The sequence below is a fragment of the Acyrthosiphon pisum genome, chromosome A2 (genome assembly GCF_005508785.2).
Source record: "Acyrthosiphon pisum isolate AL4f chromosome A2, pea_aphid_22Mar2018_4r6ur, whole genome shotgun sequence".
Lineage (NCBI taxonomy): Eukaryota > Metazoa > Arthropoda > Insecta > Hemiptera > Aphididae > Acyrthosiphon > Acyrthosiphon pisum.
The window spans coordinates 115,125,669-115,147,589 of NC_042495.1; the positions used below are offsets into that span (position 1 = coordinate 115,125,669).

The window sequence follows — 21,921 nt, forward strand, 5'->3', positions numbered from 1 at the left end:
TAATAAAAATATTCTGCTTTGGAGTATAAAATTAAAACCTAATGTTGCCATTCAAAAAAGTAAAAAACTTAAAAAATTAAAAGGATAAAAAATATTTAAAAACCTAATTTTTTAAGAAAAACGTTGTTTTATAAGCGACTTGAAACTATGTAAAAAAATATTTTCAGAAAAATTACACTTTTTGAAATAATGAGTGTTCAATGATAAAAGAATCACTCGGTATATATATAATTATATACTATCTATAGGTACTTACTTTATTATATAAAGAGGAATTGTTAGTTACCATTGTTGAAAGTAATCTCTGGAACTATACTGAACCGATTTCGAAAATTCTTTTACCAAACCTTCGAATTAGTATGGACGACCTACGAAAAGAATGTTTTACTTATGTCCAAATGTATTTTATAATTGTTTCAAATATACGGTAATAGCATTGCCGGGTCAGCCATCTTATACCATTAAGAAAATTCCGTGTCACGATGTTTGTCCGACAAACTTGGTATAACATTGATACTCTAGATTGAAATCATACACTTACGTACAAACAGCACGGGGTCCGCGATCTACCGCAGATCTACCGCGATCTACCGCATATACTGCTGCGAATCAGAATTTTTACTCAGGGCAATGAAAAAGTTAAGATACGTTTTGAACGCAATCGACCAAATATTAAATAACGAATTAAACAAAGTTTGGGTCATATAGAGTTGGTACATTTAACGAGCGACGAAGTGCACGGGGTCAGCTAGTTTAATATATATATTAATCTTTTATTACATAGATTTTTTTTCAAGGACAATAGATTTTTAATCCGCAAATTGTATTAATTCATTTGTGTATAGGTTGGAGGATGTAATGGTCGAGATGACTCAATTCAGTTTTTGAAGTCTGTTGAATGTTACTATCCCAGTATCGATACATGGAAATCAGTCGCAGAAATGTGTGTACCACGCATGGCTGCTGGTGTAGGAGTCTTAGATGGTATACTGTATGCTGTAGGCGGTTATGATGGAAAAAATACTCACAGGAGTGCCGAAGCATATGAACCAAGTTCAGGAGTTTGGACTACTATTCCGGACATGCATTTTTGTCGATATTATCCAGGTACCTAATTACTCTAAATTATTTTATGAAAAATATTTTGTTAAATTATTTTAAGTTACAGGAGTAGCTGTATTAAATGGATTATTGTATGTCGTCGGTGGTTGCGACAAGAACGTTCCTTCTTTGGATTCTGCTGAATTTTACAACCCCAACACGAATACCTGGACTATGGTCACAACAAGATTGAATAAATCACGAACTTTTTTCGGAGTAGTTGCCATTGATAGGTCACGATATTTTAAAACTAAGCGGTCATGATTATTTTTAAATGAATTTATATTGATATATAAAATCTATTGTAAGAAATATTTTATTTTTTGTTTTCCTATTAAATCATAATTGTACAGTTTTTGGTTGTTTTATTAAAATGTTTTCCATTCATCAATATTACAAATATGTAATAAGAATTTTTTAGTATAAAATATTTAATTCCTTTAATATTTAAGATTCCTCCTCTTTTATCGAGAATTATATTTAATGAACATTTTTTTACCTCGTAAATCCCAATCGGAAATTTCCAACGGGCAATTCACAAATGGCCAATTACATAGTCATCAATAGGTATGTCGCAAACACCTAAGTTTGAAAAAGTAACATTTTCAAATTTTTTTTCCATCAATGTATAATCGCATTTTAAATAAATTGTATAGCGCTGTTTGAGTCGTTAAAATAAACTCCTTATCTCCTTCCTTTTAAAAATCTAAAAACATTAACGTCGTTCTAAACATTTTTATCAATCCCTTTCCTAGTTAGAACAAAAAATTGTGAATTGTTGCTCGATGGTGCCGTAAACTATCTATCTTAGTTTTGTATTTCGCTCCGCAATCCTTAAACCACAAAATTCACTAAAATTTAATTTGTATTAAAAAAGCCATCAACAGGTATGTTTCCAACACCTAAGTTCGAAAAAAAGTAACACATTCCAATTTTTTTTTCATTAATGCGTAAATCGCCTTTTAAATAAATAGTTTAGCGCAGTTTAATGCGTCAAAATAAGCTTCTTCCTTTTAAAAAGCAATGTAACATAGGTAAACGTTAAATAAATATTTGTAGGTGGGTGGGTCCTCAGAATTTTCCTCAGCAATACATATTCATATAGGTATATTTGAGGATAGCCGCCACTACGTAGGACTGTTTATGTTGATAATAAAAACACAGAGAAAACAATAAATTCAAAGCAAATGTGTGGTGAAAATTTTGAAAACACCACAACACACTGTGACATGAGAACATACCGTAACGATTCGCGGTATCTCGGATCTACACTAATCACTGTCCATAAATGCGCTTGATCGCTAGGTGCCTATGTTCTGCTCTGAGTGCTTAGACTTTATGAGCTCCGCGTAAAATTCCAAGTATATCAAACCCAAACGTAATCACAGCAGAAGCCGCAGAGCATAAAAACGGCCAATCGAGCTCGTGACTTTGCCGAAGATAATACATTTCGAGATTCCCAATAATTAATGTACCTAGCTGTTTGCGCTAAAGTTATTGGTTGGCGTCTTATAATGATCATCACAGTGATAAGCCAAGTCGTGCAGTAATCGATCTGCGGTATAGTGGCCCTGCGGTTCGTTATGTGGAGTTTCTATCAGAGTCGGACTTTCACCTGCACTGCAGTAGGTATAATAGTATATAGAGTAGGTAGTATCACTAGTATGACTATTATAAGGTTTTACCGATTAGTGTGAACCTCTTCGGTCAATTCACTATATAAACCGAATCTAACCAGAGGATACCAAATAATATATATAAATATAATAACCCCAATAATCATTAGCCTGCACTATCCTTCATATTTTTTTATAACCTTCCTTCGCTCCTCCGTAATATTATACTGATATCCTTGGCTCTCTCCAGTGGCCACCAACTTGCCCCGCACGAATCCTCACTAGTCACTATAGACACATTTCGCGTTGATTGGATATTGCAACTTCATGTTGCTCGGTTTGCTTGTTCTTGGCCGTCACGTCGTTCTTTTCTGTTTTTTTATTTTTTACTTATTATTTCTCATTATTAGTTTACTCTTTAACTGTTCTGTTCAATATCCATTATCTTCAAATATTATATTCTGTGAATATGCAATTACACTATTATTATAAATTATTATTAACGATGTTTTGATCACTATTATAGAGACCAGAAATACTGCAAAACACTTCGATACAGTACAAATTACTGTAATATTTTATTTTCAAATACAGTTAATCCAATTAATGAAAAAGTTGCTAGGCTCTAGTCAGAACTTACCTGTTAAGTACTTTGACTGTTTTGGTTTGAAAAATAAAAATAAATAGGTATTTGTGAAATTCAGCTGTATGTAATGATTATAATAAACAATAATAAAATACTAAATAATATTACGTAACAATATTAAATTAAAATTATACGTTCTTAACCGATATGGATTGAGTTTCATTAAACATTGTTAATAATGTTGAACGATAAGGAATAGCAAAAAAAGTGTCGTCTTTTGTACCATAAATACAATCTAATGGTTAGAGTATTGAACATAATATTATACTCTAAAAACAAACATTATAGTAAATAGATACATACGATGATTTATATAAAATTGATCGTTTGAATATATTCACTAAAATAATTGTATATATAGTGCGCTTTATAGGAATTATATGAAAAATAATATAGTTTTGCAAGAAATGTATATGACATACAAATTAGTAATTAATCTACTTAGACAAAGGAATGGCATGATGCAATGTGCGTGCTTCGTGTTTCAATAAAGTAGCATCTGGCGATGGGTCTTGAGCGATTTTAGACAGCGACTTGTCCAAAACTTGTCTCAGCGCCAATGCCTCGCGATTGGTTTTGGTCGTTTTGTTAATGTATGCTTGACGTCTCTTACTCTCTTCCGTCAACTGATCCCTCAACATCGCAACCTATAATATACATCATATTTAGTCAACTCGTAGGCATTCAAATCTTAATCTTAGGAGTTATAAATCATTTTACTTGATTCTCTAATCTATGAATTTGTTGTCTATGTGATTGCTCGCGTGCTTCTAACATGCGTTCAGCTTGCAACTGCCCCGCACGATAACGTTCTAAATCGGTGTGTTTGACAGGTATATTTGAGCTGATAAAATAAAGATATGATACATACATTTTTTAAATAATTTTTATTTTTGTTACCATATATATTTACCTGTAATCAGATGAAGACATTTTAAGATTTTTTAATTCAACTTCTTTTTCGTATAACTTCCTTTCTAAATCGTCACATCTACTTTTTAAATCTCTATTTTCTTCTGTAAAGCGTCCACCATGACTAAATTTTCCTTCATAATCAACTCTTTCAAAACTTTTACTCCTTGATAAAGCTTTTTTCTCCAAACTTCGTTTTTCTGATTCTAGCATACGAACCTATACAATAATTTTAATTTACAATTACCTGTCATATAACTTGTTCTAATTAACTGTACCAGGTACCTTATCGTTGAGTGATTGTAATTTAAATCTAAGATCTGAGCTATCGTCATAGAGATCTTTGTTAGATTGTCTTGGCAGTGATTTATTTCCCAAAGCTCTCAATTGAGCTTCTAAATTAGATTTTTGTACTTCTTTGTTTTCTAAATCCATTTGTAGTCTAATAATAGAATCATTCACTGACTGTTGGTCACGGCGACAATCAGCTAAATTGTGTTGTGCTACATCCAAACGTTCAATAGCAATTTTTTTTTCATTTTCACAATTTTGTAATGCTCTTTGCAACTGAAAAAGTTTAAAACTAAATTAACATGTGATGTGCCATTAATACCATATTTATCAATTGATAAATTAATAAACAATTAAAAAGAAATTTAAAAAAAAATATATTTATAATCAAAACAATGTGTAAATTCAGAAATTGAGTAATTCTCAATCATTTAATATGCTGATATGAAATAATATGACATTACCTGTTTATATTTGTCACTATGTGAAGCAGAACTCATAGAAGCATCATGCAAAGATCTCTGAAGAGCTTGGATTTGAGCCTTTAAATCACATTCATTAGCAGTAGCATGTGCTAATGAAGCATTCAAGCGCTCAATAGCAGCAGTTAATGAAACACATCTTTCCTCGAGTGCAGCAGAAGCTTTAGAATGACTCTCACGTTTTTCTTCAAGTTTCTAAAAATTAAATAAAAATACATAATAATATGTAGAAATGATATAATGTTTTTCTAATATTATTACTTGTATATGACTATCCTTTTCTTGCAACATCATTTGTAACCGTTGCAAATCTCCATCAAGGCCAATTCTAAGTATTTCCAATTTAGTAGCTTTTGATTCAGTTTGGGTCAACTCATCTTGTAAATGTCTTTTTTCTGCTTCTAGTTGACTCATATGAAGTTTTAGCTTTTCTAAACGTTCTTTCAATTGCATTTTTTCATTTTTGTCAGCATGCATGAGAGTTTCTTGACTTGTTAATATTTCTTTATTTTTCTTAATTTCTTCTGATTTTTCTTTAATTTCTGCTGCCTATAAAGCATCTCAATCAGCACAAAATGTAAATTAATAATAATAAATATATATATATATGTACTTGAGATAAGAGTATAGATTGTTTTTGCCCGAGCTTTGATTCTAACTCGACTTTTTCGTCTTGAAGTTTCCTTAATATATGAATGGTTGAATTCAATTTACTATCAGTTTTTTTATGAATATCTCCTATTTCTTCAAGTTGCCTAGTCATATTTGAAATTTGAGATTTGTAGTCATCTTTTTCTCTTTCTACCTGAGCTACTTGTTGCATCAAATTTCTTACACCTTTTTTAACTATTTCAGGATCCACGATTTTCCCATCCATACGAATTGGCTCAGAACCTTGTTCCATAACTAAAATTACAAAAAATATCATTATATTTATTATTTAAAAATATTGAAAAAAGATTTAAAGGCATACTAAAATAATACACCTATAATCATCCAATGTTTGTAATAGTAAAATATAATTATAATATTTGTAATCAGCAATTCCCAATTAATTTGGTAAATTTTTAACTGACTAATTTTTTTACTTATATTCAGTAAAAATAATATGTATCATTAAAATCATAATAATTAAAATAAATAATTATATTTTAAATTGGTTACAAATTAATATGTATATGTTATTAAAATAATGTGTAGGTGAGGTAGTATAAATAATATATTAAGAGGACGTTATACCCGCATGTGTTGTCTCCGTCTTACAAGTGCGTAACATAACAAATTCTACACTCAGCAGAACATGTGTAGCTCCGTTAGTTAAAAAATTAGAGTGAATTGACCTCTTATAAAACCTAAAGGTAAGATTATTATCTAGACAACCTCATGGGCTTTTTAGTATATTTTAAATTTTAAGCGATTTATGAGTACTTTAAGATGTACATACAATTTACAATTTTAAAATACTCATAGCTCGCTTTCAATTATAAATAAAATAATTAAAATATAATAAAAAGCCGATGAGGTTGTCGAGATAAAAATCTTACCTTTAAATTTTATAAGAGGTCAATCCACTCTAATTTTTAAACCAACGAAGCTACACGTGTTCTGCTGAGCATAGAATTTGTTATGTTACGCACTTGTAAGACGAAGACAACACATGCGGGTATAACGTCCTCTCAATGAAAAATATTATTACTTCTGCTTGGACTCCATTTCCTTATTCTGACAGACCCATCTGCTTGCATGCCTGTAACTCGTTTTAAAGTTGACCAAATAGTGTTTAAACGATTTTCCACATCACGTTTAGTCCTTTCCAAATCTCCAAGTTGAGTGTCCGCTGAGCGAAGACGACCCTCTGATGCACTCAATTTACATTTAAGTTCTTGGATTTGAACAGTTTGATCAGACAAACAGACTTCTAGGTTATGTTTTTGATCTTCAAGTTTTCGTTCATGGCCTAATCCATCATCCAGTCGATCGAGTAGTTCTTGTTCACGAGTTTTCCAACGTAATTCATCTTCATCAACACGATGACGTAACCGCATCACTTCTTGTTCATAACCCTCCAATATTCCCTCCAATTCATTTACCTATAATAGAATATACATTAATAATTATAGTCAATTATCTATAACAGATATTTATAGTTATCTACAAATTAAATTACCTTTCTTCTAAGTTGTTGAACAAGTTCACATGCCCGTTCTTTTTCTTCGGTTTCAGCATCCAATTTTGTCTGTAGTTGTTTCTGTTCATTTCTACGAGATTCTCCTGTTACAGCTGCTCGTTGAAGATCTTCTTGAAGAGCTTTACTTGTCTTTTCAGTTTCCTCAAGTCTTCTACATGCTTCTTTGCATTCAGCATTTAAACGAGCGCGCTCTGCTTCAACTTGATTACATTTATCTTCTATTGCAGCAATCTTTTGCAAGGCCTCTTCTAAATGTCTTCCTTGTTCGCGTTTATCTGTTTCAGATTTTTTAATAAGTTCTCGTAATTCCCTATTTGAATTTTGGTATTTTTCTTTTTCAATGCTGGTTTCATTCAAATTTCGCCTAGTCTCCATCAAATCTTTTCGAGTATGATCAGCTATTGAATCAGCTTCAAAGACAAAAAAATAAAGTTAAAAAGTAAAAATGCAAATGAAAATTAATAATACTTACATTCTTTTAACTTTCTACTTATATCATTTAAATGTGCCTGGAAATTGTCGAGTTTGTCTTCTGCCATACACAGTTGAGATTTGATTTCCATACACTCTTGTATGTGTCTATCTCGTTCTGTTTGAATTTCATCAATTTGACCAATTAACTGACATTTTTCACTTTCGGACTGCATACGGAATTCATTTAATTCATTTTTGATTTTTGCTAACTGTTCACGTAATGAGGTCACTAAACCTTTTTCATTCTCTAATTTTCCACGTGTTTCTCGTAGTGAACGTTCATAGCCCTCTTTTTCTCCTTCTAATTCTTTTTTGACACTTTCTAACTTGCTAACAATAGCTTTTTGATCTCGATGAACTAAAATGAAATGTTTAAATTACTAAATATTCAATTATTTGTGTAATTTTTTTTTTTATTTTACACAAATAATTTACCTAATAATAAAGTTTGTTGTTTGTCATTTTCAGCCCTCAAAAGTGCTTCATCGTGTTGCTGTGTTATTGTATCAATATTTTTTTGCAACACATCTAATTTTTGTTTTAGTTTTTCTATTTCACAATTTTTGTTTTTACCCAATCGATTTAAATCTTCTTGAATTTTTCTTTCATAGTTAACTTTAAGAGTTTCCTAAAAATCAAGGATAAATAAAATTATGCAATGACAATAAATTATAATTTAAGAACAACATATTTTAAATTTTAACTACTTTTTCACTAGACAATTTTTGAATATTTTCTTCAGCTTGTTTCTTCAATGCTTCTATAGTTTGCTGGAATTCTATTTCTAGAGTTCTAGATTGACTTAGAAGTTCAGACTTAGTGTGATTAGCTGCTTGCTCACAACTTTCTAAATCTTTACACAAACGATATATTTCACCTTTCATTGATTCCTAAGTAAAAATAAAAAATACTGTAAATAATAGTTAACAATATAAGTTATTTTAATCTTATACTTGTTTTATTAGTAATTCTTGCTTTTCCCTTTCTGTTTGTTTACATCGATTTTCTGATACTTCCAAATTATGTTGCACATCATATAATATTGATTCTAGATTTTCTTTCTCCCCGCAAAGAGAAGATAATTGTCGTTCCAAATTATCCAATTGCTTAGCACAACTATCAAGAGCAATCTGAAGAATATTATTAATCAAGTTTTTTTCTTCTTAATAAAGCAACCTTTATGTTATAACTTTACCTGTTTTTCTTCACTTTCTTTTACAATACTTTGAAGTTGATTATTTAATCTAGAGTTAGATTCTATTGTATGATCAATTTTTTGATTTAATCGCATTAACTCTTCATTGAGAGATTGTTTCTTATGCTTTTCATTTACCAACTGATCTTCCAAGTGGGATCTATCTTTTAATAATTCTTCTAATTCATTCTCCAACTAAATATATAATTAGTAATACATTTAATACTTATTACTTATATATTACTGATTTATCAATGTATTGTTAATGTTATTATTATGGAAATACACAAAACAATTTGAGTCATTGAAAATATTTAGATATTATATTTTAACCATAGATATTATATTAAAAATCTAGCCCTGTGAATTGAAATTAGATCCGGGACAGATGGCGCTCGTAAATGTATGTGGCTAATTCTCACACACAATATTTTTTTTTTATATACATAAACATCATGTTCCAGTTATGATAGTCACTTAAGAAAGACCTACATTTCGGCACACAGCATGTAATATAGGCATGGAAAATTCTTGGGTGGTAAATAACTTAATTTAATTTATATTTATTATTAAAGTACCTTTTCTTTTTCCAACAATACTGATTTCCATTTTTCAGTTGCATTTGACCTTTCACTTTCTAATTCTTGCTTATCTTGTTCCATTTGAAGTAGTTCTTTTCTAAGAGCAACTAAATCACTAGATAAATCATCTACTTGTACTTGTAATTTTTTTTTTTCTTCAACTAATTTCTCATGTTCTTTTTGTAAATTTTTTTTCTCTGTGTTTCCATCTAGGATAAGTGACTCCGCCTTAGCTAATGATTCATGGCAATCAGTTCTGTCGGATGCAATTTTTTCTAACTCGGATTCAAGATCACCTAAGACAATTTTATAGTATTAAATAAACAATTGGTTCAATTGAAAATTAAATAAATAAAAATTTAAGAAAGTTAAACCTATTTTACAATATACACTTAAACTACACCATTTAGGACTAGTTATAATTCAAAATGAGTGATGATTTATAGAAAAACATTAAATTAGAATGTTTAGACTTTATGCAAGTTAAAAGCATGCCACTGATCTTGATTATTAATATTATTATTTTATTGTTTTATGCATATTACATTAAAAATTATAGAAGTTTTAGAATTTAAGTAGTAAACTAAACATCAAATGACCTGTCACCCTGATTCGACCATTAAATTTTAATAAGTCGTTAAATTTATCATACTGTTGTGCAACCTGACATAAGTGTTTCAATTTATAACTAATTATTAGTATAATCATTGATTTTAAAACCAATGGTATAATATAATCATGGTTATATATTTGAAAATCCAAAAATATTATTGATTGTGTTTTACATTACTTGGAATAGTTAAAAATATTTCTCATTGTATAAAAAAATGCTTAAATAATAACCTTTGTTTTTTTCCATTTTAGCTTGCAAAATTTCAAGTTCCAGACACCGTTGTTCTAAAAGTTCTTTATCTAAATAAACTTGATTCAATTCTTCTTTGATACTAATCAATTCTTCTTTTAAACAACTACACCTGTCTTGTACATCATTTTCCGACAACATTCTTATGTCAATTTCCTTTAGTAATCGATCTATTTCACCTTGTTGGAACATTTTTTCATCTTCCAGAGCATCATTTAATTTTTGTAATTTACTATTAGCTTTTTGTATTTTATCATAATCAGAATTCATATTTTCTACCTAAATTTGAAAAAATTATAATTATTTAACTATTTGTTTATCTTATTAGGTATGAGTTAATATTTATACAAAAAAAACTTATATGTATTAATATAAAAAAAAAAATGTATTACCACAGCGCTAACATGCATTCTGTTTTGTTGTAATGCTTGAGCCTCATTTCTTAGTCTTTCGAGTGTTTCTGCAAGCGAGTCACGTTCATGGCCTAATTGATTATTAACATTTCGACAGTCATCTAGTTCTTTACTCAGTTCTTCAATTTTTACTTGTAACTCTTTTTCTAACATTTCTAATTGTTCACAATGTTTTTTTGTTTCTGACATTTTATCGACACAAGATGATAATTGAACTTGAAGTTCATGAATATTTGATTGATATCTATAAACAACAGACTGAACGGCTGACAATGTACTATCGACAAAGTTACTAGTTGCAGATACTGGTTTTAATTTTGTGTCAGACTTAATAATTCCAGTGCTAAGATGTACATGTGGGGGAGCCGAAGGTCTAATTAGATCACCAAGAATTTCTTTGTCGTGCTGTAACACTTTAACTATTTCCTGCATTCCGGACATCAATACATCAACATCGATACGTAAATTATCTGCTTCTTTTTCATTTTTATTAGAATCCATACATTTGTCTTCCTGTAATATAAAATGTAGCTCAGTAAACTAGTTGATAATTTTAAATAATAATACTAACAAATTCAGAAAGATTGGCTTTGAGATCTTCTAAATGCATTTCTTTTTGTCGCAACTGTGAGCATACGGTATCATAATCATTTTGGAGTTTTTCTACTTTGTTTTGTAATGTTGTATTTTCTTTCAACAGATGTTCATATTGTTTTTCCTAAAATTGAATAGACATAAGAATTGTATTTAGTTTATAATATTTTTTTTTATAGGAACAGTACTTCAGAATACGTTGATCGTTTAACAGCATTCACTAAGCCACTGCAAGTAGTAACCATGTCGTTGGATGCTAATGAAAGTTCACCTCGAAGTTTATTAAGATCTTGTTGAGTTGATGATTTCATATCGGTGAACATCCGTTTTACTTGGGCTACATCCTGCCAAAGACTCATCATTCTACCGTGTTCTAATGAACAATACTCATTAAACATTTGTTCTTCTTCTTTCCATTCATCTTCTTTAGCATTCATTTCATCTCTCATTTTTTCCCAATCGCTAGTTAACTTTTGCAAATCTGTAGACAATGTTTCATTGCTTGTTTGAGCATCATCTAATTGTTCTCTAAGCGTCGAGTTTAGTTCCATGACTTTTTCAGATCTACAATTTTGAAAAGAATAATGCGGTGACTGTCAATTAATAAAATAAAGGAAAATATATTTACTTGGCTCGTTCTTGTTCTAAAGCACGTATTGCAGAATCTAAGTCCATTGACTGATAATCTCTAACTGAATCACGATAACTCCTAACATTATCAATTGCTGGAATACTAGTTCTCATCTCCCTTTCCAACTCGGAACACCGTTCTCTATACTGCATTACCTGAAAAACAAAAATCATAAATTTAATAATACCAATAGCACTAATGCAGCAAAATCAAAAATACCGACCTTTGCTTGAAGCCTGCTAACAAGAACGGCCTGTCTCTGTTGTGCCAATTTATATGTATCCAATCGTCTATCATACCGAGCCGCTTCTTCCCGCAGGCGCTCGTGCAAAGCCTGGTTCTCCCGAGCTAAATCCATTGGTTGTTCAGTTTTTTGTGAACGATTAGTTGGTAATCTTAAACTTGTTCGCCCTCCATCTAACCGAACTATACCTTCAGTGCCCAATTTTGGAGCGTTTCTGGATTTACCTGATGTAGCGGTTTCTTTCTTGGAGAACTAGTTGGATATTTAAAAATAAAAATTGTATATAAAAATATAAATAGTTTCTACACATTTTATTGCGCAATAGTGTTGAAAAATACGAGGTACCTATTATAGGTATATCTACTAAAAATGTTTCATTCAAAAGTTTCATCGTCACCCTAAAAAAGTTTTGTAAATCTGATAAAAATAAAGTTTATAATTGATTTATTACTGGGTAAACTTATAATGTATAGGTAAGCCAATAAATCCAAAATACTTCCGCGAATAGTAAACGTGGTAGAAGGGGACCCGCGTTGTGTTTTAATCGAATGGCCGTTGAATTTAAAAATCTTTTTTGGAAATAGTTAATATACTTACCCTAGGCATTTTAGCAACGGCCCTGCGGAATTTCTCAATCGGCCTCAGGGACACCACCTCAACAACGAGTGTCTTTTGCGACTGTTGTTCAATTTTGGGGGATTCAGGTGCCAGTGCCATCTCCATGTTGGCGTCTTCGGGTAGGCAAAGGGGTAACCGTGATCTCGCCGACAGATACGGAGACAAATTGCTCTCGTCACGTGACACTTCTGATTCCATGACACACGACAGTAAAACCTAAAGGCGGAGTTACGGATCGCATGACTGATGCATATTTCGGCACGGTATTAAATCATAACGTTTTTCTGTCATTGATTGTTTTATTTTGGGGTGAAATATGATGGGTAATAAATGAGGGTGATTATATGATCAGATAATTTCCGTATTTTTATTATTATGTTATGGTGGCGTTTAGACTAAACGTGATAGGTTAACTCGTAAAATCATACTGGCACTGTTTATTTATTTTTTACTCGGAGGAAAAATGTGGGTGAAATGGTTCAGCCTTTCAGACATTATATTAATCACAAAAGTTTTGAAAGTTGACAGCAGGAAGCGATTATAAAGCATTGAGAAATTGCATTGCACGTGCAACAATGAGTAAAAAAAAAATTATTCGTGAAAACAAACCACTGGTAAATGATAATGCAGTGTTAATAGTTAATACTACTGGGTGGGTAACTAAAATAGATGCATAGTTCAATGTGTTATTTTAAAGATTATTTTAATTACGAATATATTAAAATATTTTACCTTGGTCGGTGATCATCCATATTGACGCCAAAAATTACCTAAAACAAAAATAAATCATGCACAAAATTACGAATAGGTAAATATAATATGATATAAATAATAAATATATTTTACGGAAATGAAAGACTGAACACCAACTCGTTAAAATAATATATTAATTTGAAAAATTTACATTTTTTAGTGACTTCTATAACTCAGTTATAGTAAGTTATTTTATTCACTCTTTAATCGTCAAACTTAACCATAAAATATTTTAATTCACATGTAAATAGTAGGTAGTCAATAATATAACTCCTATGTTTTTAAAAATGAACAATAAGTTAGCATTCATATTTTTCCACGTAGATTTTTAAAAAAGCGTATACCGGAAGGTCCGTTTAAGTTAACACTCATTGTTTCAAAAATTATTTACGTTTTTAATAATATTTTTTTACTATTTTTTTTTTTAAGATCTTAAATTTTTACTTTTTTTAATAACATCATTCATTTTTATTCCTTATTTCAAAGCAGGATATTTGTATTACCTATAATACTTCAATATAATAAAAAAATCAAATTTTTGGTGAATAGTTTATGAACTTACTATTGTGTAGAGAAGCATAGTAAGAGTGGAGTGATACAGGTGTTACCCTCAAAATGTCTACTACTCCGTTCATCTAAACTTTAAATACTTATAAGTTATAAGAGTTTTAAGAGTTATAACTTATAACTAATAAACTACTTTTCCAAAATTTGATTTTTATCTATTGAAATACTCGAATAATATTTTGTTTCGGAATATTAAATTAAAAATGTATAATATTGTCATTCAAAAGAGTAAAAAACTGTAAAAAATTAATTTTTTGATTCGAAAAATGTTATTTTGTAACGAAGTATAATGATATATAAGAAATATTTTCAAAAACAGGTATTTTCTGAAATAATGAGTACCTTACGTTAAATGGATAACCCCGTATGGCCGTATATAGAAAATATCTATCTATATAGTAAATGGTTATTGTACAATTTAAATAAATCATTAATATATATACAATTATTATAGTGTTTAATGTTTATCATATATTTGTTCCGTTTAAAAAATACCTATTAATATGTAAAACCTTATTAATGTTCTGAAAATTATGAATAATATAGATTATAGGTAGTATAATTTATTCGTGATTGTATAATATAAATTACATAAAATTATATTATATTACTCCCTAATTCTATTACAACCCTTCATTTATATAAAATAGTCGATAGGTAAATCAAGTGTAAATATTTTGTAGTTTTGATAAATGTTATTTTATTTATAAAAAAAAAAACCAATCTGATCAATTTTTTACTCTTTCACTAAGCAGAGAATTCTACGTACCATTAATATAATATTAATGTAATAATATATTACAATTTGAAATTGTATGATTTGTAAAATGGATTAACTACATATTTACCGAAATGAAAATTAATTTTATAAATTGTTTTTGTGGATATTTTAATAACTAACTTTCAACTGAATTGTTAATTGGTAACATTTCTTTCATTTATGCTGAGAAGTATTAGGTATTAAAAAAACTTTTCCGTTTTAAGTAGGTACTTATCTAGCAATATTACTGTTCAATCACAATGGATAAATTACTATCTTTACCTTTAATGTCGCTAAAATTTATTTTGTTGTAAATTTTTAATCTCACGATAAGATGGACACCACCGAACAAGCTCAAATATTTACCTACTATTATATGTGTTTAAAAACTGTTCATTTCGAATCTCTCTTAAGCTAATGTACCCATGTAATATTATGCTTACACTGAATATTATCAAATTAAGTGTTAAATAGTTGTATACTTTTTATTTAATTTAAATAGTTTATCTATTAACTATTATACTTCCATATCCGCATTGTTAATACTCCTAATTTTATCGATAAAAATACTTATTAAAAACGAAAAAAACAACAATAATTAGGCAAGTTAAAGTTCAAACTACAACAATTTATATTCTCCAACAATTAATTTGTAATTGTAATATTTCTTAACATTCGTATTGTTTTTAGAGTGTCTTCATATGTTTCTAAACATAACATCGGGGTGTACAAGACAGACATCACGTTTGAGCACAACAATTAAACACGGCCGTAGCGAATGCTACCGATGCAAGCCTTTCTATATAGAACGTACTTGACCTCTAGCGTTGTAGTATGTATAGTAATAATGGTACATACAAAGATATACCTTTGAAACACAAACAACACAGTCTATGTATGCGTTATGATAAAAAGTTTGTGAATGAGGAAGAGACGACGGAATTCTCTTCTACATATATGTGTATGATATATATATACATATATATTACAGTTCAACGTGTATAACATATACAATTTATTTGTATACAACAGCATATTACTACAATCAATATGTACATATTATCATTCGAAGGCTTATTAAAACAATTCGTTCGTTTATAGAATTATTTTGATGATACGTTTAAAAATCATAATTAGATAAACCGTTATCATTATTATTATTTAAACACCATTTAATTACGTTAATCGCTATACATAACCAAAGGTTGAGAATGAGCGAACCGCATACGGGAAAAAAACCGATAAAACTTTGATAACGATGGTATAAAGAACTTTGACCACTGAACGTCGAGAACCAAGTCTCTCGGTTCCGATAGTGATAGTTCGTTTGTTCAGGATGCCGGACACGGTTCGCCAAGTGCCTATTTCCGACGACCGCTACCGGTGCAGCGGCGCAGGTACGGACAGCTACCCATCCTCGCCGGCTGTCTCGCCGTCCCACAGCTTCAAACGCTCAAAGTCGACGTTCTACCTGCTGGACAGGCGCACGTCCCCGCCACCGGGCCGCCTCCTGCAGCCACAAAACGTCACGGCAGGTACGATCCACGGGTGTGCAACGTTCTTCTGGACCCTGGTCAACGCGCTATTCGGCCTGCCGTGGGTGAACGTGCTGTTGGTGCGCATCCCGTCGCTGTGCCTATGCTTGTGGTTGCGGTGCGTCTGGAAGTGCGCACGGGTTCCACTGGTGGTGTCTAAGCACGTCTTGCGGCTGTGCATCGCGAGCTCGAATAGGCTCGACAGGGGCCGATTCACCGTGCTGATAAACGGCGGAAGCACCGTGCAGGGGTTGCACTTGGCGAGGAACTTTCACCAGGCAGGCGTCAGGGTGATCGTGAGCGAGATCGACGGTCGGGCGGAGCTGTGCTCGTTTTCGGTGGCCATCGACGGCCACTACACCGTGCCCGGGCCGACCGAGGACAACTGCGTATTGTACGTAGACGCGCTGAGGGCGATCGTTGAGAGAGAACAGGTGGACCTGTACGTGCCCACCGGCGCCACCGTATCGGCGTACTACGACGCGGTGGCCAAGCCGCACCTGGAGCTGCTTGGGTGCCGGTGCTGGACGCCCGGGTTGGACGGCGTCGCGTTACTCAACGACCTCTCCGAGGTGTTCCGCATGTGCGAGACGGTCGGCCTGTCGGTGCCCAAGCACCTACTCGTATGCTCCAAGGACGACGTCATCAAGCTTTACGACAACGTGTCGTTCCGGGCCGACCGGCACTTCATCGTCAACGTGGGCCAGTCCGGCTGCAAGTCAGCACACAGCCTGCAGCTGCCGGCCACCAGGAAGTCGCTGAGGCTGCCCGGCCCCGTGTCCGACGACTGTCCGTGGCTGCTTGTCCAGCACTGTCTCGGGTCATACTACACGACGTGCACCACGGTGCAGGCCGGCCGGGTGGTGGCCAACGTGACGTTCACCGCGCATGACGGTCGAGCCAGAGACCACAACGAGCTGATTGACGACTGGACCGCACGGTTCGTGTCCGCGGTCCCTGTGCAGTTCGACGGCTACCTGTCGTTTAGGGTGTGCGTGTCGCCGTCACGGAAGGTTGTGCCGCTGGGTTGTCGTGTCGGCGTGCCCATCACGTACGCGTCATACCGCAGCAATTTCGAACACGTCGTCATGCAGTGCCCCACGCCACAGCGTGGACACCGTTCCAACGGTGCTGCGGGGGCCGTTGCACATGTGGATGCGGCCGCCAACGGCGCACCACCGCAGTCCACCGATCTCGTCGTCGAAACGACGAACCGGTATTACGCGACGACGCTTCTCTACGAGACGGTCACACGGATGATGACCGTCCAGTCGGTCAAGCATTTCGTGCGCACGGTGGTCACGGAACGAGAAATGGTGTTTGCGTATTGGGACCCGCTGCCGTTCTTCGCCCATTACAGTCTGCAGATGATTGTAGACCGCATAAACACCGCCCTGGACGAGACGGCGATACTGTCGTCGGCCCAGAAAAACAGATACACCACGTTTTAATGTGCGGCGGCAGATACTGTATAGTATAATATAATATACACTTGTACAGAATTTTTAATTTATTTTTCACTTAAGTTTTGTGTGGTAGCGGTCCAATGACGTGATGTACCGAAAAATGTTTGGTCTAATATTATTATATTGTGGTTCGATCTACAATATGTATATAATAGTATATAAATATATAATATAATGATCTACATGACTAGATACTTAGGCTCGTAAAATAAATTCACTGTTAAAGTCGTCTCATTTGCTTGGTCAATAATCGTGTCTACATCAATACATCATAGGCGACATTCCATTAAAATTGTTAGGGGGCTAATATTTTCAACATCAATGTGAGTGGGGGGTGGCTTCGATCCCACACAACTAAAAAACAGTATATTTTTTGTGGAGCTTAGCCCTAGTAGGGTAGACTCTACATAATATTATTATTAGAATTCACAATGAAGCCAACCACATTTCGGTAATCCACTGAAAAAATAATAGGTAGATATAGTAGGTTACTACTTCCTACACGAGACACTGGAAGAACACGAATCAGCCAATTAATAATTGTGTTATTACTTATTATGCTTATTATTAACCAGTTGATGTCTGTCATTTGATTTATCTTATATTTTATGACCTTTAAAATATGTTGCATAATTTATGAAAATTATCACATATTGGACTGTTACTTGACATACCTATACTTAATTACACAAATCTATATAAGTATGTACAATAATAAAATATTATTTATAGTTATATCAAAATCTGATACGATATTAATATAACGGAGACGATGTGTAGGTATATGTATATTGTGATTTTTTTTTATGTAAGATTATAAATTATAATATCATCTTATTTCGTAGAAATGAAAACACGTAATACGCCAACTTGTTTTTTTTTTGTTATATACTCCAGTAGTTAGTTGCCAGGAAAGAAAAACGTATTATTAGTATATTACCTATAAGGAACTGTGTTATGGGGTAAATCATGAATATATAGTATATACATATCTGGTGAGGTACCTGTATAATATAATGTATAAAAAAGATTTGGTGCAAGGAAGTACCTGTTACGGAATAAATCCAGTGAAGCGAATTATACTACACGGTCGTTATGATGATATGGGTCATAGAAAACGAAATGCATAGTCACTTCAACACGTAACATAGTTTACAATTAGGATTCCTAAAAATGTAAATAGGTGTACCGTATACAGGAATTTGGCAACATAAAACAACAAAAAAAATGATTTATCAAAAATACGAGGCAAATTTATGTAATATATATATATAGTTTAGTAGTATTTATATATAGGTAGGTAGGTCGTAGGTAGTAGGTAAAATAATAAATAGGTATACTAGATTTTATAATCCCAAAAAGTACTTATTACTTATATTTAATAATCATGTTATGATTTTAAAAAATAATAACTAATAATTTATTTTTTAACCTAATTTACTTTTAAATTTCCAATTGCTTAAAACATCTTTCAAAACATATAATTTCAGTTACTTAAAAGTTATTTAACAACAAATGTATAAGATTAATTTTGTGTATACATGGCACATGCATTTTTAATGTACCTACCATCAATTATGTAAACAAAAACAAATAACAATTGTCATAGAAACCGACTAGTTTATTGATTTAAAAACTAATCAAACATTAACCCGTCAAGAACTCTTTTTCTGCGAGATAATTGGAATATTATACACAATTAGACAAACTATATTTCAATATAATATATTTATCTTATCTTCCATTTAAACAATGTAATGTACATAAAAAATATTATGTTTCGATGTTTTATAAATATAGATAATATAAATACCTACTTACATAATAATAATTTTATTAGGTACATTTTTAGCTGAGCTGTTAGATGATACTATACTGCTACTGAGTGATTTTAAAATTGCCCATTACTTAATTGTATTGTTATAATAGAGTTATTGAAATTAGAAATGACTAAATGTACAACTTATATAGAAATTATTATTGTATCTAATATAAATAACAATAAATGATAATAATTAAAATAAAAAAAAATAAGAATTTGCTGGATTTTAAGAACTACCTATTCTTGCATAGTTAATTATATTAATAATAAATTGAGCTTATGCTTTATAACTAACAAATTTATACAAATTATTGAAATTTGAAACAACATACAAAAATACGTCTTAAATGTAGATAAATCTTAAACAACGGTTTATTCTATGCGAGGAGTAGCCCCTGTTAAATGTAAATGTAATATTTAATCTAATAATAAAATATACTAAGAAAAAATAGTTATTACAGTATCAATATGTATCATATTATAATAGTAGGTATGAATGGGTAAATGAATTAGATAGTAAATTATATTTTACTTTCTTTTAATTAATAATAATGAAGACGCCTACGGCCTTACCAATATTTAATATTTTTTTGTGATTTCAACCAGAGTTTCAACCATTAACTGAAAACCAAGACTTTGAAATGTATATAACTATAGGATAAAAATATACAAATTAAAATTATATCTAAAAAAATTTGTGCGAGATAGGCAGTGCCGGCAGAAGGGGTAGCTTCCCTAGGCCCTACGCATTTTTCAGGATTTAATCCTTATAATTTTGTTTATCAAATTTAATATCGAGTTTGTATGTCATGTAAAAATTATGTATGGTGTTTTAATCTTTAATTTCAATATTATGTTTAGCATGTACCAATATTATATTATAATAATAATAAACAATAATAAATTATTGACGCTTTGATGATAACATATAATATCCATACTAACTACTAAGGAATAATCAACTGAACATTTTTGGCATGCCTGTGTTATTGCTTATAATGTTATACAGTGTACTTTCGGTAACTCAAAACTCAAGGGAAAAAAAAATTTGACTTACTAAAAATATTAAGTTATTATAATCTTAATGTGTTATTGTTATTTAAAGAAGAATTGTTGAGTTATCAAGGTTTGAGTTACAGAGAGCACACTGTTTTTTATATTACAAGTATTATTACTTCTTATCTTGTATATGCCTGCGTGCAATATATTGTAGTTGATTTTACTATTAGTAGACAATGACAAAGAATAATATTATTTCAAAAATGTTGCTACAACTAAGACTAGAAAAAAAACCATTTTAATATTAAAATCTTGTACATTTTTTTTTTTTTTTTGTCTAAAACTTACATATATACTTATACTTAGTGTAAACATTTAATTTGTAGTTTAATGTTTTAAAAAATAAATACATACTGAAGAGTTTATATTAAATACTTTGTTCAATTGTATGCGTATATTTTTATATAAGTTATGTAAAATAGAAAAAATGTCATACAAGTTCTAGGGTGTCTCAAGAAAAATCTTTTTGGCTTTATGAAGTAAAATTTCTTAGGCCTCGCGAAAGAATCTGTTACAGGCCCCACAAAACCTCCCCCCGGGCTCCTGGAAATGGGTCAATTATTTATTAGTCCTTATTATTAACAATTATACACCTATGGAATTAAAAAGGAATCTAAAGCGAAGGATCCCAAACGTTCAAAACTTAATTCTAAGCAACAAACTTAATTAAATATCTAACGGAAAATCTATAACTATCCAATAAGTTTTAATTAATTTAATTATAGGTACTAGTCAATACATGAAAATTGTAAACAACTGAATACGTTACTATAAAAAATTATGATTATTCGTTAATTAATAATTATAGATAGGAAGGTGTACCTTCCTATATATTTTATACCATAGACCTATGACTCTATAAAGTATAAAGTATAATTATATACCTATTATGTAAAACGTTTGCGATTAGGTAAAATTATATTATATTTCATGATAAGTTATTTTGAAAATATAACACACTTACTACTTTTAATGTTAATCCCATTTTCAATTAGATATTCGATGGAAAAAAAAACATTTGTTACAACAAAACTGAATCCTATTAGTTATTAGTTGTTACTTATTATGTAAATGAAACAATATTCGGTAAAAAATATGAGTTGCTGAAAAT

The 21,921-nt window shown here is 31.4% G+C and overlaps 3 protein-coding genes across 7 annotated transcripts in view; 2 read left to right on the plus strand and 1 right to left on the minus strand.

Moving 5' to 3' along the window:
* Positions 1 to 1,425, plus strand: part of LOC100570665 (kelch-like protein 2) — a 7,266-nt gene extending 5,841 nt beyond the window's left edge. For 3 of the 4 annotated variants that reach the window (XM_008187130.3, XM_029489681.1, XM_016806299.2), the window contains 2 exons: positions 846 to 1,107; positions 1,163 to 1,425. In XM_008187130.3, coding sequence (XP_008185352.2) covers positions 846 to 1,107; positions 1,163 to 1,365 — 465 coding nt within the window. In that variant the 3' untranslated portion in view covers positions 1,366 to 1,425. The remainder of the gene's footprint in view (positions 1 to 845; positions 1,108 to 1,162) is intronic. The other variant, XM_029489680.1, reaches the window with a different exon arrangement.
* A 1,841-nt stretch (positions 1,426 to 3,266) lies between these two features.
* LOC100166099 (rootletin) lies at positions 3,267 to 21,904 on the minus strand. Of its 2 annotated transcripts, XM_008187120.3 has the most exons (24): positions 21,775 to 21,904; positions 13,581 to 13,618; positions 12,828 to 13,064; positions 12,210 to 12,482; positions 11,984 to 12,141; positions 11,544 to 11,919; positions 11,333 to 11,479; positions 10,741 to 11,274; positions 10,330 to 10,627; positions 9,484 to 9,782; positions 8,906 to 9,100; positions 8,664 to 8,840; positions 8,418 to 8,600; positions 8,146 to 8,338; positions 7,709 to 8,068; positions 7,216 to 7,646; positions 6,745 to 7,138; positions 5,662 to 5,954; positions 5,310 to 5,597; positions 5,031 to 5,243; positions 4,561 to 4,842; positions 4,277 to 4,494; positions 4,084 to 4,207; positions 3,267 to 4,010 (listed from the first exon to the last, which is right to left on the minus strand). In XM_008187120.3, the coding sequence occupies exons 3-24, from the start codon at positions 13,044 to 13,046 to the stop codon at positions 3,801 to 3,803; spliced, it is 5,865 nt and encodes a 1,954-aa protein (XP_008185342.1). In that variant the 5' UTR covers positions 13,047 to 13,064; positions 13,581 to 13,618; positions 21,775 to 21,904; the 3' UTR covers positions 3,267 to 3,800. The 2 variants fall into 2 exon arrangements, with proteins under 2 accessions (XP_008185342.1, XP_008185343.1); XM_008187121.3 differs by lacking the exon at positions 12,828 to 13,064 and having other exon boundaries at positions 21,775 to 21,902.
* On the plus strand, positions 16,083 to 18,798 carry LOC103310054. Its single transcript, XM_008187123.3, has one exon. The coding sequence runs from the start codon at positions 16,265 to 16,267 to the stop codon at positions 17,912 to 17,914; it is 1,650 nt and encodes a 549-aa protein (XP_008185345.1). The 5' UTR covers positions 16,083 to 16,264; the 3' UTR covers positions 17,915 to 18,798.
* Positions 21,905 to 21,921: the final 17 nt, after the last annotated feature.